Genomic DNA, 21,791 nt, shown 5'->3' with positions numbered 1-21,791 from the left:
ACCTGTAATAATAAAAATGCTGAATTTTCCTTACACTTCACGATTCTGCGTTTCTTTGTGTTGGACTAGAAAATCCGAGTATTGTAGCATCACAAATGAAAAAATAAAATTCAGTCAGCGTGAATACTTTTGCAAGACACTACTGATACATTTGATTTTCTTTTAATGTTGCAGGAGGAAATGTTATTTGGATTCCGAATTTTTTAAAACAATTTTTAATCAGATTTTTTTGTAATCTGATTTTTAAATTTCAGCTGAGAATCCACATATTTTTACTTCCTCCAAACTCGTGTTTTAGTAAGCCACATATTTTACCAAAGTTTGATCAATGCACTTTTAGACTTTAGTTTCCTACGATTGACTACGTAACAAGCTATGCGTTCTGTGATTGGACAGTGACCCGTCAGTCATTCTCCTTTAAGGAGAGAAACGACTGCGTTGAGCTTGTGATTTGACAGAAACTGAGTCGTGATCATCCGGTCTGCCCGTGGGCGGTTAGGCTCCTAATTTACGTTTTACCTCTTTGGGAAATATTCCAGCGAGTCAGTTCGCTGAGTGGTTTCACCGGAAGAGTATAACCCCCCGTTTCTAGGGGGTAGAATCCGTTTCCTTTTGATTTTTGCTTGTTTTTTGACGCCTGTGAGAAGAAACACTCCGCTCTGACACTGGGGGATATCCCCAACTCTTTCGGTCGTTTTTCCAGGCTAGGCTAACAGCCGCAGCAGTAGCACGGGATTACGGGCGGGGGTGAATTTCTTCTCTTCGGCCCTAAGAAGGAGGATATAAAAACCGTGAAATGCCGTGGAACAATGACGAGCGAAGGGAACAGAGCTGACGAAGGAGAGGAAGATACACCAGCGGGAGAGAGTCGCTCAGACGAGCGGTAAAGAGGTGAAAAGTAGAGCAGTATTCGAGCTTCATCGATCAAGGAAGTTTATTAGCTAACTCGCTAGCTCGTCGTTAAATGTACCGCCTGATCATCAAGGGTCGTTTGAAACGACTCGGTTATTAATAGACGTAAAGTTTCACATAACCGACTGTACTGATGCCAAAGTGCTAAGGCTCATCTGTTAACAGCCTCGTTCCTTTCTGGGCTCTTAATAACGAAAACGGAAGCTAACTAGCTTAGCGTTAGCTTGAAATTGGAAGGTTGTAAACAAAGGGTTCCCAGCTTCAAGTGACCCTTGCCCCCTTTGTTTTACCGACATCATTACCCTTTGACCCCAACCGTGAAGCTCGCCGTCAGACATGGATTTAAAGACGGCGGTGTATAACGCGGCCAGGGACGGCAAACTCCGTTTGCTTCAGAAACTGTTGGAGAACAAAGATGGACATGAAGTCACCAAGCTGATGGGCGAGAAGACGAACGGAGCCACCCCGTTGCTGATGGCCGCCCGGTACGGCCACCTGGACCTGGTGGAGTACCTGCTGGAATGCTGCTGCGCTCCGGTCGAGGTCGGGGGCTCGGTGAACTTTGATGGGGAGACGATAGAAGGAGCGCCCCCTCTCTGGGCTGCCTCGGCGGCGGGTCACCTGAAGGTGGTCCAGTCCCTGCTGGGGCACGGAGCTTCTGTCAACAGCACGACCCTCACCAACTCTACGCCCCTGAGGGCAGCTTGCTTTGACGGGCACCTGGACATCGTCAGATACCTAGTAGAGCACAAAGCTGACCTGGAGGTGGCCAACAGACACGGACACACGTGTCTAATGATTTCCTGTTACAAGGGCCACAAAGAGATAGCGCAGTACCTGCTGGAGAAAGGTGCGGATGTCAACAGGAAAAGTGTAAAAGGTAAGCTCAAAAGTACACAGACTAGACTGTCTCGGCCTTCTTGGGTGTCTTAGGCTAGTGTTTGACTAAGTATTTTTAATTTCAGGTTCTTTATATAATATAATGTCCAAGAAATGGACTTTAAAATCAAAATGAACAGTTTTATTTGTGTATGAATGTAGAAAATAACATTGATCGAATCCAATCTGTAGTTGTGTATACCTCAGGGCTTGGGGAGGTATAATGGAATAAGCAGTTGACCAAAATCGACTAAAACCTAATTAAATTTTAGTTTTTTTTTCTTTTGTTTTTTTTGTTGTCAGAAAATAAGTCAATTACTAATAAACCCAGAAGAAGTAAACATATGGACAATCTACTGTCTGCAGCTGTTGTCTGCACACTAACATTATTTGAGTTTTGTCCAGATTTGGTCTTTTCCCATCAGAATTTGACAAGTAATTTTTTTACTTTTCATGCACTCATGTTTTTAGCCTAACTACTACATGTGCTGTCTGTCCCCAGCTAATGCAGACTTTGGAATCATGGGTAAAAATCAAAAAATCTTCAACTTCAGGAAGCCTACCCAGTTACATCAAGTCATTTGCTTTGCGGTAATCCCTCTTCTTCCCCAGTAAGCAAGGGGTGACGGTAGGAAGGACCGACTTCCTTTAAACATAAACTAGCCTCTAGCAGAATCGGGTCAGAATTAATCATATTTAACTGATCGCATACAGACAACAATATTGGCAACATTTGTCAAGATAAAATGCTTTCAAAATGATACAAGGAAAACGTATTGAAGATGGAGATGAAAAGAACTTAAATTAATAGTTTTAAAATTTGTGTGATTTTATAAAAAAAAGCATCCACACATGAAATTTGTTTTTGGTGTATATGTGCTAACATGAGATAACGGATAAAAAGGCCCAATCAGAAGGCAGAAACTGGAGCTGGTCTCCCTCATAGTTGTGGAGCTTGGGGACCACCACTACCTGTGATTAGCTAAAATCATTGAATACTGCGGACTCTGTCTAAAACACCTTATAACAGCCTGTTTTAATAGTTCAAACATCAAATAAACCTTAATATGCATTAGTAATGACGGTAAAAACTGTCTTCTACTGTAGAAGCCATCATCAATGTCCTCCTCATCTCCTCTCTTGGAGGTGCAGTCAATCAGTGTCAGGGGAAATGAATGTGCTTCTGAATTTGCTGCTTTGCAAACATCAGCCAATAGGGTCTCATGTAGTATTGCTCCTAGGAACTTCAACTTCCCATGCTTTATTTTGTTTTGAATATTTTAGATGTTGATAATCTACATAATCATATCCATTAATGGTTAAAGGGAGATCATCTTTTAATTCCTTTCCTGCTGGATTCAAACTGTTGATGCCAATCACAAAAACCAGCAGCACAACTGTTCCCTTTGTGTTGTGATTTTGGGAGGTCAGACCTCAGAGAAGACGAGATGGCAATATTGGCCTCTAAAACTAGCCAGATTAATTCATCAAAATGAACCAGAACCACCACAGAGTTTCTAAAACGATGTCATATGATGCAAAAATGGAGATGCACTTGCGTATTTCTGGCCTAAATGACTCAGCATACCAACACGAACTTCTGGTTTCACAATGGAAAGCTACGTCAGCTCTGTCTCTGTCTGGGTGTGTCTGAAGTTTCAAACTTAGGTTTTCACTTGGAGTTCCAGAAACACTGAACGATCACAGGACATTTATTTACTCATAAATCATGACAATAGTATATGATTACAAATTATAGTATTACATGAACCTCAGTCCTTTATTTGTTGTACAACTTAATGTAACATACAGTGTGTGCACCAAATAAGTGGTGCTTTGGAATGGTAAAGGCTTGACATGAGAGTTGCATTTCTCAAAATCTGTCTCCATCGTGTAATCCTCATGTAAATCCTGCAGAACAGTGACAAACCTGCAAGCAGGCACATATATTATTAGTTCCCACCTCCTACACATTAAAAAAAACAACACTACTAATACAGCTTACCTTCAGCTCGCCTGATTAAATTGCAGCGTATGGGTGATGCAACATTAATTTCTGTTCAGTGAGTTTGAACAGGAGCTGCATGCTCCTTTACCAATACAGCTGTGATCATTGGTAAATTTTTTTACCCATTACATTTATAATGAGCGACTTCTTTCTGGAAAAAAACAAATTGATTGGCTCAGTGCTAGTTAAGTAAGCTAGTAAAAAGTGGTTGAGTCAAATAATAGAAATCACCTAATAACAAGCAAACCTCTAGTCTGTCATCAAATCGGTGCTTTTTCCTCCTTTTTAGTTTCTCAATAACTTGTTGGTGTTGAGGCTTAGCTTCTGCTTTCAAATATTCCACAGTCAGCCTTTGTTTTCAAAGTTCCTCTGAAATTCTGAGAGTTTCATATCTTCACTATTTTTACTTTTTTAGATGTAGCAGCTGCATGATTAGGGCCAAATAAGGGAAAAATATTACCTTATTCTTTATGCAATATCCCTAATATACGAAGCATGTTTCTGCAATCAAGTTGTGAAACTCTCAATCACACATGTTGGACATTTTAACCTCCTGTAGCTCGGTCATATTAAACTGCTGTCAAAGTTTTTGTGAAAGGTTTGTTTTGATCCAGTTGGAGCCTCAGGTGTAGCTTATCCATAAACCACTAAATCGAACTTGTATGTTTTTTGTTTGCTTGAAAACTGAATAATAGATGTAGAAAAAGATGCAGGTGGCTCTTTAGTGCATTTAAATGGTTGCCTACTTTTTAAAATAAAAGTAAAACGTATGCATCTACTGCAGAAATTGTAGTGGGTTTAATTCTGGAAAGATTTATTTTTGATCTGGTTAAAAGCTCCTTTTTCTCAAAGATCAGCCCTTTAAGACCGAGATATTTTAAGACGGCATCAGTGGAGCTAATCAAGGATTTTTATTTTTGTTACAATTTAGAAACTGTAAAGAGACTTTTTGTAGCACTCCCAAGAAATAGAAGGAAAAATGTCTCTGTGACAGAGACTGTCTGGGGGGAAAAAGTATTAAAAGATGACATTGTGTGTGTGCGTGTGTGTGTGTGTGTGTGTGTGTGTGTGTGCGAACAGCTCTAGTCCATTCCTTTTAGATTTATTTACCTTTTTTATGCTTGACCCATTTGTAGGTTAGTGGGTTAGCAAATGTTCAATAGAAATGGGCAAGATAAAAATATTCAAAAAAATACATTGAGATGTTTTGAAAACTAAAGTCTGTTGGGCTGTTGAAGTATTTATACCTTTTTGTTTTGTCTTCTGTCTTTGCTTTTTGTGTTAATGATGTGTTTTTATACACATCAGGGTTTTATATGATTAAATGCAAATGTAAAATTGAAGAAGGGGCAAAAAGAGAAAACATCTCCTCTTCCTTCTGAGGAAAACAATCTCCACAACATGATTCTTCCACAAATGTGTTCCTTAATAGACATGCTGTTCAGTTTTCCTTTTTTTTTTATTTTTTAGGTGATATACAATATTAGTTTAGCTTATTTTTGGCATTTGGGCCAGATGGTCTCATTTGACCAGATGTATGTTTGCGGTTTCTCTCTCATAGCTTGTGGGGAACTGCAGAGCTATTTTCTTGCCACTCCTCCATTAAGGCCCGATTTGTGGCGAACACAACCAGAGGTTGTCCTGTCAGCCGCTGCTGTGGTTTTCTGCAGAGCTATCATGGATGTCTTGGCTGCTTCTCTAATTGATGGTCTCCTTTCTTAGCCTATCTCTTTGCCAAGTTTGCAGTTGTGCCATGCTCTTATTTTGGGTACAGATTGAACATCTTGCAGACAACTCAAAGTTGGGTTGTAGTTTTTTTTTATTTTGTTTTCTCCCCTAAACCTTCTTAGAACTTCTCCATAACATTCTCTGCTTTTGACCTTGGTCTTCATGATGCTGTGTGCTCACAAATGCTCTCTGATAAGTCTGTGAGGCCTTCAGAGACCAGATGTATACAGGAAGTCACACAGGTGGACTCTGTTTACCAAGTGGGCGACTTTTGAAAGTAGCAGTTTTGCTCTGGGTTTTATTAGATCTGATCAATGCATCCAATCGCTGTTGTCATCAATATCTTTCTGCAGCATCGCAGTCGCGAGGGACAGCTTGGCTACAATATGTGACAGGATTTAACATTTTAGGTGTCATTCGTTGAAGATCTGCAAACCAAACATTTAGCCAGTTAAATGGACACCAGCAACCAGTGGTGGGGACATTGATTATGGTGTTGTATTATTATTGCAATTAAATATTTAGCTTAAATTGGGCAACACTAAATCTTATTTTTGGTGCATTAGTAAACTTTTTTAAAATTATTATTGTTTTCGCTCATGTGTTCAATAATAACTTAATTCTTTTTCTTGTACATCATCATCATTTTCTGTTGGAGTATCATAACATCCAAAAGAAATGCATAGAAGTTTTTGGTTGTTAGATGATAAACTGAGAAAACATCAGAGATAAATACTTTTATACGCCATGGTACAAGATGGCAGAGTCGTAAACAAAATGCAGTTCACAGATCAAGTCAAAGTTTATTTAAATGGCACATTTACAACAACCTCGGCTGTCCAAAGTGCCTCACAATAATTAAATAATCATAGGTAGATAAATCATATAATAAGAAATGAAATTAAGTTGATGGATAATAAAATTGACAGTAAAATACTTGGTAAATTTTCTTGGTAAAATACCAAGAAAATGTTAATACAAATAAAAACCAAGGCGAGACGTGCTTCATTTCTGTTGCTGCAATTTTACAAAAGTACAATTTTTATTTATTTATTTTTTTTTCCTTTTGAGACTAAAGACATTTTCCAGCGTTATTGAACCCCTTATGAAAAGATGTTTATTAATTGTGCCTGATGGGATTAATTCCTAGCAGCCTGTAGTGACGCAACATCATTTTCTTTAATGTTCTGATTTTATGTAAATAAGCCTACAGCCTGACTTTAAGGCCTGCGTCGTCTCTGATCTCAGGTAACACGGCGCTGCATGACTGCGCAGAGTCCGGCAGCCTGGAGATCATGCGGATGTTGCTGCAGTACGGCGCAACCATGGAGCGGGACGGCTACGGCATGACTCCGCTCCTCTCTGCCAGCGTCACCGGCCACACGAACATCGTAGACTACCTGACGACGCACCAGCAGGTCAGCCTTTTCCGTCGATAGCCGTGCGAGGCGTTTTTGTCAGCATGAGAACGTGAGAGTTTGTGTTTTGAATCACTTACTGGAAAAGCCGCGTTGTTTCCCCCCCGCAGACGAGTCACACGGAGCGAATTGATGCCTTGGAGCTTTTGGGAGCGACGTTCGTCGACAAGAAGAGAGATCTGCTGGGAGCGTTAAAGTATTGGAAGAGAGCCATGGACCTGAGATACACAGACAGTAACAACATTGTCCACAAACCGGAACCCAAGCAGCTTATCATGGCTTACGACTATGCTAAAGAGGTGAGGATTATTTTTACTGATTGTCGGGTTTTAAAGAAGTGGAGGCTGAGTAAAAGAGACTGCTTTAAACTTTGATTAGGAATTGTTTCTCATTTCATTTAAAAAAAAAAAGAGTCTGTGGTGCTTTCACCATGGTGATATTCCCAGATATATTCAAGTTTTTGAAATCTTCCTTTCAGGTCACAAACGGGGAGGAGCTGGACGGGTTGATTTCCGACCCGGACGAGATGCGGATGCAGGCGCTGCTCATCCGGGAGAGGATCCTGGGCCCCCAGCATCCAGACACATCCTACTACATCCGTTACCGGGGCGCCGTCTACGCCGACTCGGGAAACTTCGAGCGCTGCATCAACCTGTGGAAGTACGCCCTGGAAATGCAGCAGAACAACCTGGACCCGCTGAGTCCCATGACGACCTCCAGCCTGCTGTCGTTCGCCGAGCTCTTCTCCTTCATGCTGCAGGACAGAGCCAAGGGGCTCCTGGGGACGTCCGTCTCCTTCGAGGACCTGATGGGAATCTTGACCAAGAGCGTGTTGGAGATAGAGCGGGCGGTCAAACAGATCGGGCCGATGCCGCCTGACCCCGCTCAGCTCAGCAAAGCCTTGTCGATTATCCTGCACCTCATTTGTCTCTTGGAGAAGGTGCCGTGTACCGCAGAGCAGGACCATTTCAAGAAGGAAACCATCTACAGGTATGTGGCAGAATGAGAAAAATCATTTTCAAGTGATATTCTCTGACTTAATGTTGTTGTACAATGACTCAGTTTTGCTTATAAAATGGGATCAGTGTAACTTTTTTCTCATCAAAGGTCTTTGAACTTTTCTGTCATTCATACCCAAAAAGCTATGATTCAGTCTCAACATCCAGATTGCCTTCATAAGATTAATGACTCATGGCTGTTTGAGTGTTTTTGACGCAGCGCTTCTAAACTTTTACCCGCTTAGGTTCCTGAAGCTCCAGCCGTGTGGGAAGAACGGCTTCACCCCTTTACACCTGGCAGTGGACCGCAACACCACCTGCGTGGGCCGCTACCCTGTGTGCAAGTTTCCCTCCCTGACGGTGGCGTCCATCCTCCTCGAGTGCGGGGCGGATGTCAACAGCCGGGACGAAGACGACAACAGGTCCGCTTTTTACTGAAAACACTTTGACCTAAATTGTTCCTCTGTAGCTGACATAAATAAATAAAAGGCTTGATGCACTACCTTGCAAAAGTATTCACGCCTCTATAAGCGCAGTATAAATGTATGTTACTGTAGCTTTACAGTATGTGATAGACCAATAGTAAGGACTGCACATTTGTGAAATGGATGGGGAAATTTGGCATACATTTCTGTATTTCATTTCTTTAGTTGGTTCAAGTTGTATTGAGAATAAATCGGAATCTGCAAGAGGCCTATGGGATCTCTGGAGGAGCTGCTGAAGAGGTCGAATCTGTTGCCTGTTTTTGCTCTCCAACAATGTGATCTTTATACAAGAGTGCCTGCAGAAGTCCTTTGTTGAAAGAAAGCAATAAAAAGTTCAATTTCTAATTGGCCACACATTTTGAAATATGCAGAGGAAACTCTCCGTGTGGGGGAGTCGCGGGGACTGTAACATCTCCCCCACTTAACTCCTCCAGACTAGTGGCAGCAGCAATTGGCAAACACCTGCCGAGATAATCACATGAACTACTTCTCAGTCTAAAACTCCTCAGAATGTTGTTAAAGGTTCAGTGAAGAAACATTGTGATGACGTGCAGCGTGTCAGAAAGAGCCACAAGGAAAGTCAAGTCATGTTTGACATGTACAATGTTTTTATAACTGACAGTAACATGGTTAACAGTGCTGTAAATGTACGATGTACAAAGCTGGTCGAGAAATTCCAAAGCAGACTTGTATGCATTGGCAGCTCACACTGTTCACATTTTATTTCTGAACAAAATATTGTGAGCCACATTTCCCCCCCAGTAACTTCAGCTGTGTGATTCTGTTTGTGGTCGACTTTTAAAATGTCCTGAAATTTGAGCCTGCAGGTGTAAATACTGTTGCAAGTTGCTTGTAGACCCTGTCGGGAATGAATTTGTGGCACAGTCTAACAATCTTATTCATTTTTTTTTTTCCCCGCAGCCCCCTCCACATAGCCGCATCCAACGGTCACCCCGACATCATGAACCTGCTGATTTCCTGCGGGAATCACTTCGACAGCACCAACGCCTTCCAGCAGACGGCCTGCGACCTCCTGGATGAGAAGGAGCTGGCCCGGAACGTCATCCAGCCCATCAACCACACCACGCTGCAGTGCCTCGCTGCCAGGGCCATCATCAAGCACAGCCTCCACTACCGGGGGAACATTCCCGAGAAGCTGGAAGCCTTCGTCTTGCTCCACAGATAATGATTGTACAGTAACGGGGTCGCGAGGGACAGAAAGCGGAGCGGGAGCTGACTGTATACGTCAAGGAGCTTTACACACGCTTAACCCACAGGGTGTTTAAAAAAACAAAACAAAACGGACKGTTATCTGGGTTTGGTTTGCTAGAAGAAACTCACACTAAATACCCAACTTAACCAGGATGGACTGAATTCGCCGATAGAGCCGCAGCGCTGACCACCATCAGTCGGTGGGGATGTATTAGAATCACAGTGCAACATGGATTATAACCGGTTGTTTCTCTTAATGAACTTGAACAGAGGGATTTACATATTTTTGCTTGAGGAATTTTTTTTTTTTTTTTTTCATATTCCACAATGCTATTTATTGAATGAAACTTGAGAGATTTTTCTCCATGCTGGCTCTCATCCAGTCTCGACATCACCTGCTTCTCTCCTCTCCAGTCTTCAGCCTACTACTACTGTTCTTATTTAGGTTTTTGCTTTTTTCCCCTCACTTTTGCCAACGGACCCGGACTCTTCCTCAGCCATCATCAGGTTTTTTTTTTTTGTACTCTTAACAACACACAGAGGTTTTGTTCTTTTTCTTTTCTGCTGAGTGGAGTAGATTTTACAGTCATTAGTCTTTCCCACTTTGATGTGTAACAAAGCTTTACAAAATGGGGACAGGGGGATGGAGTGTGTGAACACCATAAGTGCTTTATTTTTTCTATGCACAGGCTGGGCTGTTGGAAAGAGACTGTTGTATTCTGTGCCGGCACTTGTCTGTGCAATATCTCATGAGGTTTTTTTTATTTTTTTTTTTCGTTTACTTTGTTGCTTCCTTTCGTAATCCGCCTTGTCGGGTGGAGGTGAAACCATAATGCTGACTCTGTGAGAAGAGTGAACGATTTTTGAGCGACTGACGTGCGGGTGTGTGTTTTCCATGCGTTGTTGTATGCGTAATTTTTTTTATTTTATTTTATTTTTTTCTCGAAGAGTTACACAAACTGAGAGCAGGCGTTTAATGTAGTGGCGCTCATGAAGATTCCATATTGCACACGACGGCCACTGAGAAACCGCAGAGGCCGAACTCTCCAGAGTGCCGGCTCGTACACAAAAGTGACCTCTCGACGCTCGCGCGCGGCTGGCCTTTAAACGGCACCGTTTATTTTAGTTTTGTAAATTTTATCCGACCCGATCGAGCGGCAGAGAAGTCCGGGTTAGCTCGCTAACGTTTGCCTCGCTGTGCATGTGCAGCCCGTCACCGCGGGAGACCTCCCATGACGACTCCCACCAGACCGCAGCTGGTACGTCTTGTACGAGCACCAGGACTGAAAAACGAGGGAGTGAAGAAGATGCCTCAATACACAGATTAGTAAAGCTTTGTGATCATCATGTTTGCACATATCAGCTCTAGACATGTGGGTTGAGAGGAAGGAGGGAGGGGGAAAAAGGGCTTTTCATAATTTGTAGGATTTCATATTGCAGTTCCAAACCAGACAGAAAATGTACTAGGGCACCCAGGGCAACTCGATTTGATCGGCACTTTACTACAGCGGAGATTAAGATTTGATATGGCATTAATCAAGTTCATATCTTAATTACCAGTTTGACAATAAAACCATGTTGCACTTGTCGTCTTGACCAAATCTCTTTCTTTCAGAGTATTTGCCGTTTGTGAGTTTTACTGTTTTTCTGCTTCAAATATTTTATCCTTAAGTATTTGTTGGCTTTAATAGAACTAACTGGGATTTAAAATGTTGCATATTCTTAAAAAGCCTGAGCAGAACACAAACATAATTTCATTGGGTGTCTCTTGGTTCATATTTCTGGTGCTTTTGCTTTAAAAAAAAAAACAAAAAAACCCTGATGTTCTTTCTGAACAAAGACACCAAGTATCCCCCCCACGCTCCCGAAGGGAGGATTTTAAGCAATTTGTTCTTTTATGCCAGAAAAGATGATGTGATTTGCACAAAGCTTCATCTGCTTTGTGAAAACAAGGAATCCCATGAAGACAGAAATGGAGAGCACACAAGGAACTATCTGTAAATGTGTGTTCGTAATGTAAAATTAAAAAAAGTGAAGCGATCTTGCAAAGTAAAGAAGTTTCCAGGTTGGTCTTGAGCTGATCACCTGTTTGATAAAACTTGTTTAATTTGAGTTCAATATTTAACTAGACTTATTAGATTTTATTGAATTGCCTTTAACAGTCAAATGATTCACAACGCAGACTAGTCGATACATTTATCCTGCAGCAGAGCTGAGATTTTTTTTTTGTGGGTTTTCGCTTATGGATTTTTCGCCGATTGGCCAACACTGAGCCAAGAAGCTTAAAATCAGGGAATTGCTGATCTGATGATACGAATACATCCACATCTATATGCCTGAATTTTGTCACAACATCTTTAATAAATTGCTTAAATTATGGGTTAGCAATGCTAAAAGAGCTGCAAAATTGTAAAAAAAAAAATGCATTACCAGAGATGTGCTTTGTTTGTAAAGATAAATTTAACTCCACGCATTCAGCTACAGTCTGATAAACCTCTCTTCCTTCTGTTGACATTTGTTTAAATATATAGCAGTTAGCTGAAATACTATTCTGACAATAACTTGTCCTTGTTTTCAAGCTACTGTTTTGAGATTTCAGTTATACTTCAGTTAACAGTTTACAGACGAAGGTTGCAGGGAAAAAAACTCCTACTGCTTTATTAACTTTAAATTTATTTTAAACATTTTTAATGACTAGTTGTGGCTTCCCTTCTCCCCAACACTGACTCTACTACTGGTTTTTGTTGGTCAGTTCTATTTGGGACATGCCTAGGCCCTTCCTTTGGTTTTAAGTAAATTTAAAAGCAAAATCTTAATCATAAATACACCCCAAAACAACCTTTTATAGAAGCCGGTTATTAGCTTATTTTACTGCGATCCCTGGAACCGTTTTCATGCAATGTAGTAAAAACATACAAAATAATTTGCTGCTGTCCAACAACCACACCAAACAAGCTTTGCAAGTAAAAAAGGTGACCCAGCTGAAAACCATTCCAGATGAACAATTTTCAAAGGCCACCTTCGTGTCTGGCATTTGAAGCTCTGTCCCCCTGCTTCCTCCACACAGACAGCAGTAGCCGATGCCAGAATGTCACACCTATCCCTCCCGAGCGCTCAGAAATGAATCACTGCCAGGATCTCTAACAAAGCAGAGAGTGGGGATTTCTTAATGAGTCACAAACAATGTGGTTTGGCCATGTCTGCCAGTGTGTGTGCGCGCGCAGCTGACTTCCAAGGCAGGACAAAGCTGGTTTGGGGAGATGCTTCAAACGCCGCTCATCTCTTGTTTTCTTTAATCTGGATTTCCACTTCTTTTTTTTTTTTTTTTTTTTTTTGACGTCTCATTTTGAACGTAGATCACTTGGGTTGGCCTAAAGAAATCAGACGGCTGGAGGAAGTGAGGCAAAAGGTATAAGCAGTTTTGGCTCAGTTTTAAAGTCCATGTCATTTACTGGCACGGTTGCTCGGGGAAGTGTCGGTAAACTGCTTTATCACACATCACGCCCTGCTTGACTCGCACAAACATTACTCAGCAGGTCAACAACATAAGATACAAAAGACATTCCTATCATCTTTTGGAGCAGAGAGAGAAAAATCCTCCTGCTCTTCATCTTCTCCCTTCAGAAGCTGCAGCTGACCTACATCTCCCTTGGCAGGAATGTACTGTAAATATCCCTCTTTGAAGGTAATTGTTAAGTATGCTGGATGCATGTGGCTGGATTGAACAAGTCGAGCCTTGTCGCAGCAACATGCAAGTGTACGTGCAGTCCTGCCCCACTTTCCATACACATGGAGATTTATAGCGGTGTCAGCACCACGTCCCTCAAGATGGTGGCAAAGCCGAAGGAGGGAACAGAAAGGGGGATGGGGGGCTGCAGAGGAAGAGGGGAGTGCAGCTGAAATGAGCAAGACTGTGCACACATAAAAGCCAGATTTTCTTGAAAATCACTTGTCAGCTCCGGCAGAGAGTGGGTGTAGTGAGTCACCGGGTTGCCCATGAAGTCCCGGGAATAGAGGAGCAGATGGGAAGCTTCCGTCCTGAAAAGGTTGCGAGGGGGTTAGAGCGGAAAACACTGAGCCTATTCTTCTCTGCGGGATGCGCATTCAGTCAAGATTGTTTTAAATTGCACAATGTTGCTATATAAGCGTAATCACTGCTAAGTAAAAGCATGAATCTTTCAAAGCGAGCAACATCTACAATGACTTTAGGCGTTTAATATTATGGAAGGGAAGCAAAACCAAAAGGACATCTATACCAGAATTTAAAGTTGTTCTCAACACCTTCACTACATGAGTAAAATCCTTTCACTGGCTAAATTTGATTCGTTGTAAAATTGAGTTATTGTAGAGAATTCACGTAATGCTGAAAGTAACGGAAGGAAAAGGATTTTGACTTTTTTTAAAAAACTAAAATCTGTATACAGTTGTATGCACACACGTTCAGTCCATTTACTCGTTTACTATCAAACTCCGAAATAGTTTGATAGCAAATCTAATTAGTGAGTAGATTCCTCCTTTGCTTACTTTAATCTTGATCTAAACTAACTGAATTTGCCAGAAAACATTAGTGAACAAACAGCATAACAAATAGGTTGCGGAGATTTCTAAAGCATAATTAAGATAATAGAACAATTTTCCAAGCTTTAAATGTCTAATAGAGCTGTGGTCAATCCATCATCCAGTTGCTATGCTACCAAGGCAACAGCATCCGCATATACAAACAAACTGAGCAAGGAAGGCATTCCTTTTAGAAGCATTCCAATTCTGGCATTTATAGAAAAGTGAAGAAAGTCAGAAAAAACAGTCTTAGTTTGTCACAAGGGTAATAGAAGGTTAGATGTGATCCACATGAGAATCTTTGATCAAACGTGGCAGAAAACACCCTGAACATGGCATTTGTATGATGAAACACGGTAGCTGCAACATCAGGCTGTGGGACTGTTCTGGTCAAATGGGAAGATGGATGGAGGTAAACGGGGAACCTGGGAGAAAACCTGTTAGAAAACCTGATAGAAACTGCAGAATGGATAAAACTGAGGCACCTGCTCAGGAGCTCTAAAAATACAACCAGAGCTAAAATAATTGTCAGTGTACTAAAATGGCCTAGTCAAAGCACAGCACTAAATCCAGTTCAGAATCTGTGGAAATACTTAAGTGATCACAGACACTCTCCAGCCAATCTGACTGAGGTGGAACTAGTTTTAGAAGAAGAATGAGCAACAGGTTCTGTCTCTAGGTGACTACGGCTTATCTAACAAAACCCCAAAGATCTGCAACTTAGTTTGCTCCAAAATGGATTGTGGGACGTGAAAACAAATTTCTTTCTAATGTAAATTTAAAAATCAGGTATGGTTTTTATTCCTCTTCACAATTCTGCACTACACTGTGCTTGTGCATTACATAAAAGCTCATCAAACTGCATTCAAGTTGAAAGGATTTTAATAAGGTACTCTCTGTTTTGGGATTCTTTTTTATAAATAAACGCTTTTATCTTTTTTTTTTTTTCATTTGTGACCAAAAGGTTTAAATGCAAAACATCTCAAGTAGTTTTTAGTATATCATCCATGGAGAAGGCTAAAAACATTTTTTTTATTTATTCATTCAGTTGTACAAAATGCTGCCTTGCTGTTAATTGTTTCAGCAGTAAAAGCAAGAATTAGATCGTTTCTAAGCAAAATCAACAACATAACATTTGAACGAGAGTAAACAACTTCTGCATCTCGTGTTGTCAAAACACAAAATAAGCATGTCAAACCTGATTCTTACTCACTGTGTGAAAGACCTCGATTCACAGCTCCTTTTTAAGGCCTTTTGGCAGAACTATCCGCTCGGCCTACTTCTGTCCCGTCTATATTTAGGTCTGAGTAAAGCCCAGTTGGAAAGCTGTCCTACATAAGGCGTCTCTCTGTACCTGCAGGTGAACACGCCTCAGACACCAGACACACTTTTTGATTTCCCCGTGTCTCAGTCTGCCCTCACGTGTCTCTCAGTCAGCTTCAGTCAGTCAGTGAGCCAGTTTGCCGAACGGTAGACGACAAAAGCAGCAGCAGCTGCTCTGATCCAACTAAATCTATTATTATTTGATGTGAGATGTTTTTCTCTTTTCTGCTGTTTTAACCTTGATTGTCGTGGATAAATTTATACCTTTACAAACTCAAAGAATATCCAACTTCTTTGTTTCCATGGCTAATATCCAGAGCTGGATCTTGCATGGATGGAGGGTCCACTCCTTCTGTGTCCTAAAAATAAGTATATGCCAAACTTCATATTACTTGCTTTATGGAAAGAATATCATAACATTTTGACATTGAGCTTACCATATGACATCCAGACTCCAGAGGAAACAGAAATAGCTCTTTAATTAGACAACATTGTACCTTGGATCTCTACTGTAATAAGCAGCTTACAGCAGACAGAAGGTACCCTGAGCACAACAATAGGGAAGCCTGTTGGACTGGACCTGCTGAAAAGGTTTAGGGGCACAGCTGACACACAACATTTAATGTTTCTATTGGTGGAGTGCTTTTGGATTTTCCTTGGCCATGGCGCCATGAGATATTAATCATATAAAAATGCATCTCTAAGAACATATGTATACATTAAAGAAAATCTTTTTTTGTTATTGTTCAGTTTGATGCAGAGGGCCTTTAAGCTTTTGAAACCACATATTTCTGAAGTAGTGAGCAGCTCAGGCAATTTCTGCAAGTTAAGACAACAAGAATCGTGTTTTTTGTTTGGAATTTTTATTTTTTTTGAAAAAGGTGCAAATGCAACAAACAACAGAGGACGCTGAGAAGAGAGATTTCATGGAGGTTGGATTGAAAAGTTACTTGATTAGAACAAATAATGTAGTTTAATATTAATATAAACGTTAAGAGAGCAAATTAAAAGAGTTGTATTAGAAACCACCATAAAAGTAGCAGTAGCTAAAAGGTGGAATAGTTGGACTGGGACTGTTAGTGAAAAGGCAAAGAAAAACCAAAAGTCTCTTTGCTCAGAAACTGTGAGGCTTTCTGGCTCCAGGTCATGTGGGTTTCATAAACCATTACTTCTCTTTGTTGGGCTTATTTTCAATATGTAAGAAGAATTATACAAAATGTATGAAAATCACACAAAGTAATAGCAGATCTCACTTTTAGGTTTTTATTTCTTAAATCGTGCCGTTTTTTCCCCCGCATACTTCTGTCATAGTTTCTATTTTATGTGAAGATCAACAAACACGTCAGGAACTTTAGCATTTAGGACTTGTGAGTGCAACAAATTTTTTTCTCTTTTTTTTGTGAATTTTGTGTGGACAGTGACTCAGTTGTTCTGCAGAAGTGCGATAAACCCTTTCACACAGTCCTTTCAGTTCTTTAATAAACCAAACTGTGACCAGCAAAAAAACTTTTCCCAGTACCTACATTTATTGGCACGTCTCAGTTTTATACTGCTCTGAAGTTACTTAAAGATTTTCCACATACGATTTACAATTAATGTAAAAAAAACTTTTTTTAAAGAAAAGTGTGTAGGAGTCTTGTGTAACAGTGTATAGCATATGAACATAGAGAAATATTCTGCTTTCTATGAATGAAATCAGGTATTTTATTTTGTTGACTGCATAATGTTTATCAGCTCACTGGAAAGTCAAAGAAACTGGCCAATACTCAAGGTTTAAACACTGAAGCCAGTCAGGATGCTTCTCTGTTTGCATGCTTGTGTGTTCAAACATATTTTAGAGTCAGATCGGTTTGATAAGCCGCTCAACAGCCCGTCTCCCTCTGACTCTTTTAAACATTCGAGCTGGAAGGCCGCACGTCTATCATCGGCGTCCCCTTTGACACAAAGTGCAACAAAGACAGATATGTCGTGAGTGCTGCACTTTGCATTCTTATTTACTTTGATGCTCTGACAACCTATCACTTTGGATTTGATGGCAAAACAAAAAAAGGTGGTGACAGTGAAAGTGGTCCGGAAAAAAAAAGAAAAAAAGTCTCTGATTACATAAGACACCCTGCAGCTAAAACAGAAAAGCTGGGTATTAGCACAGGGATCACTGGTCTGAACCTGATACTGGTCTGCACTGGACACACTCATCTCCTCCTCGATCTGTCTATCTCTGTCTCTCTCTCTCACACACACACACACACACACACACACACACACACACACACACACACACACACACACACACACACACGCACCGATTGGAGCAGGAGCCTGTGCTAACTGTGTGTTTGTGAGACAGTAAAAGATTATCATGTGTGTGCGATGTGTGAGAGTGGTGTCTGCTCTCCCAGCACACTGGCAGCAGGACTTTCCACCTCCAGCCAGCTGTCAAAGCAAGACTCATAAAAATAGAGGGAGAATTAGCTGCCATCGCAGTGACTGTAACAACAAATACACACAATCAGCACACATGGGAGCAACACATGCAATCGTATCCTCTTTTGACAGAGGCTTCAGCAGCAGCTGGAGCTAATTGCTATGCGGCGATGAGTCTTCGAAGATATTATTATGCCCTTGAGGAATCGTTTTCAGGAGTAACCGGCGCATAAACTGCAGCAGACAAACAAACTCTCTCCATGTGGAAGTTTTATCGGAAACCTTTTGCTTACAGAGGTGGGCTAATAGGGGAGGGTCAAATGGTTCACATCAAAAACAGTCACTTATATATGAATCCCTCCTGTTCGTGCTCGGTGATGAATGAACTCGCCAAGACAAGAACAAATGTTTAATCATGAAAAACAGGAAAAGTCAAGGCGTGGTAACCAAAGGGCCGCACTTAATTCTTATTGAAAGAGTTCTTTTCTCTTTTTGTACTAGAACACAAAATGCAAAGCAACACTATAAAATGAAACTTAACGCATATTAAAATTTTTATATGCATATTCTACGTATTTTGACAGAGATATGTTCACGGTTTCAACCAGATGGTGAAAAAGTTGATCCCGACCATGTATATATTGTGATTTGATTAGTGAAATGCACTGAGGCAGCAGGTGGTTGGCAGGCAGTGTTGGGTAATAAGTGAATATTTAATCAGCGAAAGTTCACACTTTCAAATGAAGGAAACAGAAAGCAAGAAAAATCTTAGAGGGAACAAGTGGTGAAGGGTGAAGAAGGCAAAACAGGAATCTAGTGGGCAACGTTTATTTATAATGCACCTTTCACAGACTCAAAGTCATAAAACTCTGTGGAACATAATTCACATTAAAGTTTACAATAATATAAAGAAAAACAATAACACCATAACATAAAAGCCGGATATATAACAAGATGGTTTTTTAACAGGTATTTAATTGCATCCACAGAATCAGCAAACCGAAACTACGGGACCAAAATCTTCCTCAGTTTAGGAGCCACAGTCTGAAAGGCCATGAAGTCTTACTAGTTTTACCCTTATTGGTAGATTTCTTCAGAAGGATGAATGCTGCACGAGGAATGACTGAAACTAATAATCCTTATAAATACTGGGAAGGTGGTCAGTGACATAGAGACCAGGTGAGACTTATTCAACGTGACCTAACTGAGGACCTAATGTTGCCAGATGAAAAAACATCTAGCTTGCGAGCGCAATGTGATGTGTGGAGGCTTTGTGATTTTTTAAAATCAGTTTGTCTTAGTCCTAAACTCCAGTCTTCTTGCAATCTCTGTTTAATTACTGTTTAAACTTTACCTGTAATAACATAAAGTTGCCAAGTTTTTAAAGTGCAATCAGTAATACTTTTATAACAAATTTATATCAGTAATGATTTCTTGGTTAATGTCAAGTTGTCATAACAACGACATTTTGAATAATGTCAACTTTGTATTAAAAGTGTCATAATTTACCGTCAACAGTCATAAATATTCTTGAAGGCTTATTCATGTTCATGACAGGTGTTATGTCATGTTTATGACAGTGTCATGTCAGTCTTATTCACCCCCTTCAAATAAAGTGTTACCTTTCCATTTTTATCTAAATTCTTGGAAAGAATCTTCCCGATTATTTCATTGAATTCAAATTTTTCTTTGTTATTCTACTAGAGTTTTTCAGATTGTTAAAAATGCGCATCTTTTAAAATACACGTCTTTCTCATGACCACACTGAGGGTCACATAGGGACTTATTGCTTAAGTTAATAAGAAAACTATTCAAAGTGCTTAATTGTATTTTCTCCCCAGTTTTCTTAAACATACTTTTTCTCCATCTGAGTTTTGGAGTTTTTTGGGAGGCCTAATAAAAGCCTGGGCGAGCCAAAACAATTGGCAACAACAAAAAATTCCTCCTCCTGTCCTCTTTGGACACAAGATACTTGTTATTTAAACACAGTCTGTCTTTTTTTCATAAATTCCAATTACTAACATGATAATACACAAAAAATATTAACTCATTTCATAAACTTTTAATCATCCATACAAATGTACAGATTCTTCAAAAACCAAGATAGACGCATTTAAGATAAAACACTTAGAAAACAAAGGAGGTGGCAACTCCAGTTTTCTAATACTTTGTGTGCAGCTGTGATTCTTTTCCCCAGGGGTTTACACGACCAGTCACACCTTGAGCCACGCAACGCATGTGATCAAAACTCGACTCGACATGTCAGGAAGCGTTCTTCGAGTGACTCAAGTCACCCAAAACGCTCGCAGGATGGAGCCGTGTTCAGTGACTCATCTGGCCTTAATGGGCCTTAATGGTATGATCCTTCAACCAGCTCCAACTGTTTCCAACATGATCAGAGCTGGAGAAACTTTTTAGCTGAGGAATAAAACGTCTTCAAAGTCCAAAAGGAAAAAAAAAAAAAAATCCAGTTTTCTCTTAGTTAAGCATTTAAGCTACACCAACAAATAATTGAACTGAGTCACACTTCTAACATGTCTGTTCAACACACTTTGGTAATTATCACTCATCCAAGCCACTTTAAACCCGATGCTTCACCTACTGAGCTCCTGGCACACATTTTCTAACTGCACAGTTAGATAAACGAAGATGATAATGAAATGCAAATGACGGAGAGCTCCGGGGCATGAATGGGCTGTTCTGTTCACCCGCTATTTGATCAAAAATAAAAGGAGCATATGCTTTTTGGTTGATTATGGGCTAGAGAACAGCTCAGAATCAGGACACGACATATAAAAGCTCTTCAGAATTGTTTTCGTTTCTCACAGTTTGAAAACATTGGCGTGGGAGTTTGGTTTTATCATCTTCTGTCTTTATCTTTTCTTTATCTCAAAACATTTAGTTCCATTCTCTTTCCAGTTGCACTGCAGGGAATTATTCAGTTTTATATCGAATCTATTCACTTTCATTCTTCAAGTGGAGCTTTGTACGGCGACAGTTCCTCTTTGATTGGCCTAAATGCTCGGCTATGCCCACATTTGTTGCCAAACCATCTGCCACAAAGCCGCGGTGACTCATCGGGGCAGCCTACGCTCCTTTTGAGGATCCATAATTTCCACAAGGTGCCTCCTGTTCTTTCTAATCACCACTTACTGCACCGTCCCCAGTGTTTCTGTGTGGCTGCGCCGTGAATCAATCACAGACCTGAGTATGTGGGCGCCATGTGCTGCAGATATAAGAGCTGCCATTATCACAACCTCAGCTGCGAACGCACAGGTTTTGCTGTTTGTTTTCTGTTCTTCTCTATTCTTGTCGGCACACACAATACTTGCATGTGTGAAAATGCACTGATACACACACACACACACACACACACACACACACACACGCACACACCTATCAGAAGTTGATAATTGACACAAAGAGTGACAACAGAGTGACAACAGTGTTTGTTCTGGTGCAGGCAGGGACAGATCCAGTGTCCAGACAGTGAACTGGATGCTCCTGCCTCCTGGAGTCACATGGTCACATGTCGCACCGATTCCACTCTTCACCTCCACATCTGATGTCATATTATCACTTTGTCCTTATTGTCTCCTTTCGTTCAACAATGCAGCGCGAGAGTCATGATTTTAGAGCGGTTTCAACGAATTTTTTTCTGCAGGTTTCAGTCAGATTTCTTTTTCTTATTTTTAATCCAGTTGCCAACAATTGTATTTTTCTTGTCTGTAAAACATGCACTAAAATAAAAAAAGTTGAACAGTTGTCAAAGCATCATATAAAATAGAATAGCAGTATCAACAAGGATGCTGCAACTCTCAGGTCCTGTGTCAGATCTGTTTTCCTT

At 40.6% G+C, this 21,791-nt stretch overlaps 1 protein-coding gene across 1 annotated transcript; it reads left to right on the top strand.

Moving 5' to 3' along the window:
• The first annotated feature begins 452 nt into the window (after positions 1 to 452).
• fem1c (fem-1 homolog c) lies at positions 453 to 11,228 on the top strand. Its single transcript, XM_008418432.2, has 6 exons — positions 453 to 1,792; positions 6,776 to 6,945; positions 7,056 to 7,244; positions 7,424 to 7,935; positions 8,189 to 8,365; positions 9,350 to 11,228. Exons 1-6 carry the CDS (start codon positions 1,249 to 1,251, stop codon positions 9,612 to 9,614), a joined length of 1,857 nt encoding a protein of 618 aa, XP_008416654.1. The 5' UTR covers positions 453 to 1,248; the 3' UTR covers positions 9,615 to 11,228.
• Positions 11,229 to 21,791: the final 10,563 nt, after the last annotated feature.

This window comes from Poecilia reticulata, linkage group LG9 (genome assembly GCF_000633615.1).
Source record: "Poecilia reticulata strain Guanapo linkage group LG9, Guppy_female_1.0+MT, whole genome shotgun sequence".
In the NCBI taxonomy this organism is placed as follows: domain Eukaryota; kingdom Metazoa; phylum Chordata; class Actinopteri; order Cyprinodontiformes; family Poeciliidae; genus Poecilia; species Poecilia reticulata.
This window is presented reverse-complemented; position numbering and strand designations above follow the sequence as displayed.

Excerpts from the sequence above, each read along its gene's own strand:
- fem1c (XM_008418432.2), top strand. The coding sequence starts at position 1,249 with ATGGATTTAAAGACGGCGGTGTATAACGCGGCCAGGGACGGCAAACTC. Across the intron at positions 1,793-6,775 it reads CAACAGGAAAAGTGTAAAAG|GTAACACGGCGCTGCATGAC; the intron begins GTAAGCTCAAAA and ends CTCTGATCTCAG. Across the intron at positions 7,245-7,423 it reads CTTACGACTATGCTAAAGAG|GTCACAAACGGGGAGGAGCT; the intron begins GTGAGGATTATT and ends TCTTCCTTTCAG.